Source organism: Poecilia latipinna, unplaced genomic scaffold (assembly GCF_001443285.1).
Source record: "Poecilia latipinna isolate Pla-1442-1.1 unplaced genomic scaffold, P_latipinna-1.0 Scaffold30, whole genome shotgun sequence".
In the NCBI taxonomy this organism is placed as follows: Eukaryota; Metazoa; Chordata; class Actinopteri; order Cyprinodontiformes; family Poeciliidae; genus Poecilia; species Poecilia latipinna.
The window spans coordinates 180,900-189,296 of NW_015112646.1; the positions used below are offsets into that span (position 1 = coordinate 180,900).

Here is an 8,397-nt window from a genome sequence, read left to right on the forward strand (position 1 = left end):
TTTGAATGTGCATTAAAATAAAGCTAATAGGCAGGTGTAATATTCTTTCCACTGCTGTTTATATTAAGAATACATCTTTTAAGTTTGAGAGCTGAGAATATCTGGTGTAGGTTTCATAATCAGTTTCCATTAAACATGAAGTCACAGCTCCAGCTGCTCAGCAGATCACAGCTGTTGCATTCTTCTCCTTTTTATGATGTGCCATGCAGAGAAAGGTGTGTACTGCAGAGAGTCAAGTACAGCAAACACTCTCAGCGCCGATGAAGCTTTGCTTTCAAAATAACAACAGGCTGCCCTGGAAAAGACGTCTCCTTGATTGTAGCTGATTTATCTCCATAATTCTGCAGCAATTAAACCTTTTAACCCAATCAATCATGCCTTGGGCAATGATACACCCCCTACGCCATCACAGTTGTTTCTGCTGATAACAACCTGGAGGGTCTTTCTAATGTTTGGCACTGTGAATCCAACATCTGTTTCTTCCAAAAGCAGCTAAACTACAGATCAATCAAACAAAGAAAGTGCTTATATTACTTTTGTCTGTCTGAACGGAGCCCACATCCTGAGAGATCAGCAAGACTTCTGTACATATGGCGTTGTCCATTCACGGTCCAGTTTCAGTTACACTTTGCATGCAGTGGCAGAGGAGTTGAGAATCTGTTTATGAAAAAAAAGCTACTTTTCTTCTATTGACACTTTTATTTTACAAAATAGGTTTACAATGATGCTGTGTAATATCTCTCTTTTTCTTCTGCTTTCTAATTCAATTTCAGTTCAGTTGAGGTTAGAAGCAGTTGCCACCTTAAGGCACTTATCAACAAAGCCCTAGAAATGTTGTTCAAACATATCCACCTAAACAAAAACATACACCACAATTTGAAGAAATTTCCTCCCCCGAACATGTTTCACGATGTGTACGGTGCTCTTTTTGCTGATGCATAGTACTTTTTCAATGCCTTTTTAAACTATGGCCATAGAAATTTAAAGATTAGCTGAAAACTAAATCTGCCTGGGGTATGGATAATTTTGAGAATAACAGAGCTTTTTGTAACCTTTTCCTTTCCGAAAGTATGTGCAATTAAACTAACAAATGAAAAAAAATCCCTCGAGCTTGATCAAATTCCCTCCAATTAATGGCAACAGGAAGCTGCAGAAGATTGAACTTTGAAATAAGATGAACTTTAAACTTTGGTTTGACAAAGTTTAAAGTATTTCTGTGCATGCTTATTATGTAACTGGGGTTATTGCAGCTTCTCGTCTTCTATTCCCTCTCTTAAAGATGAATTCATTGTTTTTGCTGAAATTATATTAAAAAAATCCCATTGAATGGGGAAATAATTTGCAAATAATTTATCATGGTGTTGTTTGAAATCACACATTTTGACAAGTTTTCTCAAAAGTTTTAACAAGAATGTCTAAACTTATGAGAGTGGCTCTATATTTATTTGAGACTATTTCATATGAAAATAGTAATAGTAATGAATCTGCAAAGCTGCAGAAGTCACTTCTTCCTGCTACAGCTCACACCTCTATGTGTATGTGTAAAGATGCATATGGGTGAGAAGGACTTAGACTTCCAAATGCTTTAGGTATTAAAGCATTAAAGCTGGGTGTGAAACTAAAAATAGCCTAGGAACCAATTTGCTGAGGACAGCGTGATTTTCTACACGTGACAGGCAACCGGCAACACGCCGCTGTCCCTGGTGCTGAAACTGCATCCGGTAGAGGTTTTCGTCTTTATTGATAATAAATCAGAGACGTCTAATTTTGAATCATATCTGTGTTGGAGCTGCAATAGAACTGGGTTAACAGTTTAAAGCATAATTTTAACACAACGCTGTACAACTGTTAAAACTGTAATTCCTCCAAAGCAACAGTGCGAGGCGCATGCCGAGGCTAATTCCGTTTCCAGAATGAGAGAGAGAAAGAGAGTTTGATTGATCATGTGGGCTATGGAAGCCTGGGAGAATTGTGAAAAATTGCTGCATAGACGCCCCTTTGGCACCTATTTTAGTGGCCAGTGACTCCAAGCCCTTCCGAGGCCAAGCAGCCAATCTGCACCGGAACACCGGGTATACCTGTTAACACACTCCCCCCATTCTTCCGGGTTCTGGACCTCAGAAAGGCAACATGAACTTACCGCAGTTCTCACACAAGATCCTCCCAACATCCTTCTTCAGGTTCTTCCCACTAGTGTCAACGGGCGCGAACGATGCCTTGAAAACCAAGGGCTCGTCCGTGGGGTCCATGAAAAAGATGTACTTGTGATTCTTTTTCACTTTGGCGCACGGAGCCTCGGATCCGAACTCCCCCACGGTGACGAGCTGCTCCCGCTCCAGACCGCCGCTGTTCAGGGGCCAGACCTCCAGCACTTTGACACTCACACGGTACGGCTCCACGGACGCGTTCCCCGCAGGCGTGGACTGCACCTTGCCCTCGATCACCACGGCGGACCTGTAAGCTTGGTCCTGCAGGGAATTCAGACTCGGGGAGTAGCAGGCGAATGAGACCCCGATGAGCAGCATGGATAGATGCACCGGATCAAGCCTCATGCCGCCTGCTTTGGCTCGGTGGGGGCTGGTCGCGTTGCGGCAGGGCACTCTGGGCTGCGGGGCGATGGCGGTGGACCTGGGTTGAAGGAGGAGAAAGCGAGTAGGCTCCAGCAGTAGCACGGCAGCGCGGCGGACCTTGCATAAGTGTCCATGCCATCGGGATCCGCTGCTTTTTCCCCAAATGCTTTTCAGCGGGTAAACAGCAGCTTTTGCAGCAGGGATGACGCTGGCTTTTAAATCCAGTCACTGCTTCCTGCTAATGATAAGGCATTGTAAATGTTTCTTCTTTGTTTTGTTTTTTTAAGGAAGGAATTGTGGACCCCCTCCCTTCTTGGTTATTCTGCCATAAGACGACGCCACTCTTTATCTGTGCCCCCAAAAATTGCAGTGGGAAGGTGCCGCTGTTATGGTTCTCCGTATCATCTGCAACGGAGGGAAGAGACGCAAAATGCTGCAGTGAAGCACAAGTTGGGGGAGCCTGATCGCAAAACAAAAGGACCCGTTTCATTCCACGAAAACAAAATGGAACAATGATAAAAAATAATAACAATAAAAAAATAAAAGGAATTATTTCTGCACGCCAGCTACAGCGTTAATACGCCGCCTTCCACCGCGGCTCTCTCTCCGCCTCCCCTACCAGCCGCTGACGGAGAGAAAATAAGACCGATCGCCAAGGGGCTCCAGAAAAAAAAAAAAAAAAAAAAAAAGGGATCCAAAAAACCGAGGACCAAAAGGGTCTATCTCCCCCCCTTTTAATACTGCATGTCAGTCACTCCATGGTGTTTCTTCGGCGAGGATCTCTTGCTGTAATAAAACAAATGCAAATCCTAAATCCATGGCTCCCCCTCCTTACAAGCGCATCCTACTGTAGCCAAGGCATTTCGCCCCCTCCAAAAAAAAAAGAAAAGAAAAAAAAAAGAAAAAAATCACATAGATTAACAACAGGGGGTGGAGGGAAGAAAAATGAAGCCGCATATGTAAGTCCTGGAACTATGGCGATGACTAACACTGCGAAAGCGTTTCGGAGTCTTCAGGAGACTGTTCTGAATGAGTTTTGCGTCTCATCCCATTAAGTCATGACCAGCATTCAGGTCACATTCGCCGCTCTGCCTCGGAAAAAACGGAAAAAAACTGAAGTTGACGAACTCACATTTAATCTACACATCTAATTCAGCTGCACTACAAAAGTCCACAACTAAAAAAAAAAAAAAAAAAAAAAACAGTTTTAGAAATAACAACAAATACATTAAAGTTTCTCCTCTTTCTTTTTTTTATATGTTTTCAGCGCAGTTTTAGGTTTGCACTTTTGTGCAGCGCTTTAAACCTCCAATCAAAATCAAATATAATCCTTTGTTTAAGGTTTGTTTGATAAATGTTATTGGAAAAAAAATAACCCAGGGAAGGAAGATGAAGGTTTAGTTTGTGTGCCAAATACACTGCGGATACAGGACGCTGAAGTCAGTATTCACAAAGAGCGACATCTGCCGACCACAGTGGTCATTCAAAAAAAAAAAAAAGAGCATCCACACATGGAGGACGCAGCTACGTTACTGTCACTATGCAGCTTCTCTGTAAATTTGGAGTAGTCGAAAAGTTAGATGCACTATATTCAAAGTGTTATATTTTAAATGTTTATTTCTGATTATGTTATGATTAAGAGCTACAACTAAGGAAAACTCAAATTTCTCAGAAATGTAAGCCATCTTAAGTTAGGGTTGAAACATTTACTGTTGTCAAGCATACAGTCCACATGAAGGATGAGTCACAAAGGTCCATGACTGAATAAGCTTCCAGTACTTGGCTTCCAGATGGTACACTTACTTAGTGGAAAGTTTTGTGGAAGGTAAAAGTGTGATAGAAAAGATGCATGAGCAATAGATAATACTGTAACCATGACAGAATTGTGAAGTAAATGTCATTCTTACTGGAATTACATGGCATGGACAGTCGGTCCAGGACATGGACTACAGCTGTTCCAGAATTAAAGTAAGAAGCTTCTGATCTGGGCGATGGGGAAATAGGACTGCAGTGCTGCTAAATGATTCAAAGTCTATTTTTCAGTTGAAAGTCAGTCTTGCATTGTAATTAAAAAAAAAAAAGCTTCATGTTAGGATCTGTGTTTTCTGTGTAGTTTTTCTGTTAGTCCAGTTTCCCCTGTGAATCTATCTTCCCTGTTGATTGCTCCCAGCTGTATCCCGTTCCCTGATTACCTTCCCTGTGTATTTAACCCCACCTGTTGTCTTTGTGTCGGATCCTCGTCGTGTCTCACGTCTGTGTCTGTTCCTGTGCTGCCAGTGATTTTCTGTTGTCCCTCCTGGTTTATCATTAAATTATCTCTTATCATGACTACCTGGGATTCCCGGCGTCTCTCTCACCGCTCTCCTCAACCACACATCATGACACTTCAGAGACTAAGGCAGGGGTCTTCCGTTCAGTTTAGATGTGTCTCTGATTCAAAAGAAAGGAAAAGTATCAACAGAATGAATGGCAAGAATTATAAACAAAATTGAATCAAAAGTTGCTTCAAACGTAGCTGCAGTATGTAACCTTTATAACAATATGTCTATTACATATTTTTGAAAACATGAGACAGATCTGTGAAGAGATCAAGCTCTTCCACTTCCTCTTATTGCCATCAGCAGAAATGCGCTGCTCCCGGTCAAAAACAACCAATCACAGCCAGGAGGAGGGTCTTAGTTCAATATGCTAAAGGCAGAGAAACAGCTTAAAGTTCCAGGAAAACTGTTTATCCGCCATCATCGGTGGCCATGCAAGCTAGCCTGGACATTCGTGGCAGAGTCTGTTGTGGGGAACTAGCTGTAGGAAAGCAGAGAACAATGGGGAGGGTGTGAGCAGCAGTTACACAAGAGTAATTGACAGCACTAAGACCGTCCTCCTGCCTCTGACTGGTTGTTTCTGAAGGCAGAGGAGAATGATTTTTTTCACAGATTATCTGTCTCATATCATACTGTCATGACATGGTGGTAATTTTAACAAATATGTAAAAAAAAAAAAAGGCAACAAATTTTTAGGAAAAGACACATACTGCAGTTTTCAGATATGCTCACTGATGTGTACAGAGTATTGCATCTTTTATAATGATCTATAGTTTTCCTTCAAAGAAATGTTAGTTTTTCTACTTAACTATAAAATAAATTATTGAACACCTCAATTTTTTTCCATATTTTACATGCTTTTGGGGCCATTTGATCATACACTACCAAGGAAATCAAACATAGAAGGTAATCAAAATAAATTATTCAACAAGTGAAGGTGAAGATTAAAAAAAAAAAAAAAAACTGGATTGACACATACATAAAATTTAATTATATGCTTTATGTAAAAATATTTTCTGGCATTAAAAATGTCAGGTTGTCTTTTTTATGGAGAAACTACTTGTATGCATTGCTCTGCTGTGATGTTGACTCATTCTTCAGCACAAATTATTCTCTCTGATCCTCGGTTCTTTACATACATTTTCAAATTGACTTGGTCCTTTTTACAGTTTTGCTTTCTGTCAAACCAAGTAAGAGTTTCACTGGCTGCGTGTCTGGGACTACCGCTCAGAAATCCACACCTTGTTTCATCTTCAAATCTTCATAAAAAATGCCCCTGTTCATTTCTCCAATCATCCTTCCTTCGATTATATGAAGTCTGCCAGCACCATATGTGGTGGGCCAGCCCACGCCATGATGTTCCCAGCAGCAAACATGATGTGTGCAATGAAAACCAAAGAGTTTAACTTTGGCCACAGGTAATTAGATTACATTTTCCCAGTATTTCACTGGCTTGTTAAACTCTTCTGCAGCTTTTCCAGCCAACCTGAAGGGGATTATTTGTTATATCGTTTAGATAAATGTAGCAAATATATGAAGGTGAAGAAAAAATGCTCTTGGAAAAAAAGGAACTGAGTGCAAAGGTGTTGAGGAGAAACATTCAACATTTTGAAAGAAATTAATAAAAAACTGAACCAAAGTGCAAGCGAGCAATACTTACAAAAATATAAGTATCATAACTAAAAAATCCCTGTTTAAGTTTTGTTTGATTGATTGATTTGCCATGATGCTCAAATCAATCAATCAGTCAATCAGAAGCAGATTCGAAAACATGAGCCATGTTGCTGGGCCATCGAGAAAAAAAATGTATTACTGTTTTCTACCACACTCTATCAAGTTAAATTTAAGCTCAAGGAGACACAAGATTGTAAACTAAGTAGAATTTTATAAGATAATGCCTCCCAGCTCCAGCTGTTGCACATTTCCAAACATGTGATCACTTCATTGAACTGAAGACAGGCTTCCAGAGCTTTGCACACTGATAAGTAATGTATGTTTGATAATTAAAGATTTATGAAAACTATTTCAACAATTTCTAAATCAGTATCAAAATCTGATTATGAATATATGATATACTTTGACACAGACCACAGGTAGCCAAGACTTACTTGGAGCATAACTCTTAAAGCTCATTAGCACACAAATTAAAGACTATATGAGGGATATGATGTTGTTATGGCTAATTCCCATGCTGAGGATATTTTATAAGACTTTAGAGGAAGTTGCTTTTTGTAGACAGATATCAGTTCATATCTGAGTTGTAACTACATCTCTAATTTACTCGTTTGGGCTTCGAGTGGCAAATAGTATTTTATTACCGATCCAACAGAGTTTAGTTGGTTCTGCTTACAAGCAGCTATAAATTGGCTGTTTTTGATTGAGATTTTTATTTTCAAACAGTTACAGTATGCCAAAAAGTTTGCGGCAGATTCAATCAGCAGGAAGGATGGATTGTGCACCATAAATTATTGTTGTGGACATAGATACCAAATTAAGGACATGTAACACTAGTAGATGTATAATGGCATTATTTCTAAATTAAAACAAATTTCAAAGTCAAACTTAAATCATTTAAAATTATTTATAGCTAAATCTGAAAGGCCCTCGCTGGTTTGGGGGTCATTAGCAACAAGTTAGTTTGCTTATGGTTTAAGCATACAAAATCAAGTCATTTACCTTAATAACCTGTATGAAAGTTTATCACTGTTACTTCAACTTCCGTGTCTCTGGAGACTGCCCTCTGGGCTTCAGGCTCAGCTGCTCTCCGTGGTGCTGAAATTGCAAAATTTTAAATCAGAGCCCATAAACCGGAACTTAACAGAGAAAAATACCAAAAGTATTTGGAAGCAGTTGCTAAATGTAGCCACAGTTCAAGCTTTGTGAATGTCTCCCACACTCTTAAATGAGCTTTGCTTCTCAGTCCTCTCTTTGTGTTGCCTTTTCCATCAACCTGTTTTGTTTTAGCTTTGGTAAAACAAGCTGCTTTAGTGATGATATTTTGTGACCTGTTCTTGTGAACATTAATGACCGTCTGCTGGACAACTGTCAAAACAGCACTGCTCCATATCTTGTTTAGGCTATAACATCCCAATAACATGATATTTCTACATGGAAAGTCAATTTTATCGATATTAAATTCAAATTCAAAAATACATTATTGATCTCAAAGCAAAATTGAGATCAATAATGATCTCAGTTGTGGCTCAGTGTTGACTTTTCATTAATTTTGAGCCATAATTATCAAATTTAGATGACATAAATACTTGAAATATCACCATTTGTGAACTGGATGTAATGATGAGTTTCATTATTTTTTATGAATTACTAAAATAAGCTAACTTTCTCATGATAGTCTGAATTATTGACATGAACTGGTCAATTCCAAACTTATCTTCCTCCACAGACCCTTAGATCAGCTGACCAGCTGCTTTTAGTTGCTCCCTCACTGCCCCCCGACCGAACCACAAAAACAAAAGTCATGAAAGTGGGACATTAAGCGATTTTTTTGT

At 39.5% G+C, this 8,397-nt stretch overlaps 1 protein-coding gene and 2 long non-coding RNA genes across 3 annotated transcripts in view; all 3 read right to left on the reverse strand.

Moving 5' to 3' along the window:
* Positions 1 to 2,637, reverse strand: part of nrg2a (neuregulin 2a) — a 91,207-nt gene extending 88,570 nt beyond the window's left edge. Inside the window, exon 1 of the mRNA XM_015039910.1 lies at positions 2,141 to 2,637. Within this exon, the coding sequence (XP_014895396.1) occupies positions 2,141 to 2,552 (412 nt within the window). The 5' untranslated portion in view covers positions 2,553 to 2,637. The remainder of the gene's footprint in view (positions 1 to 2,140) is intronic.
* Positions 2,638 to 2,831: 194 nt separating this feature from the next.
* LOC106952070 (uncharacterized) lies at positions 2,832 to 5,410 on the reverse strand. The gene is made up of 2 exons (XR_001425912.1): positions 4,956 to 5,410; positions 2,832 to 4,652 (listed from the first exon to the last, which is right to left on the reverse strand). It is a non-coding gene; the product is annotated as an uncharacterized LOC106952070 (long non-coding RNA).
* Positions 5,411 to 7,259: 1,849 nt separating this feature from the next.
* LOC106952082 (uncharacterized) overlaps positions 7,260 to 8,397 on the reverse strand; it is a 4,806-nt gene continuing 3,668 nt past the window's right edge. Inside the window, exon 2 of the long non-coding RNA XR_001425915.1 lies at positions 7,260 to 7,660. This is a non-coding gene — a long non-coding RNA (uncharacterized LOC106952082). The remainder of the gene's footprint in view (positions 7,661 to 8,397) is intronic.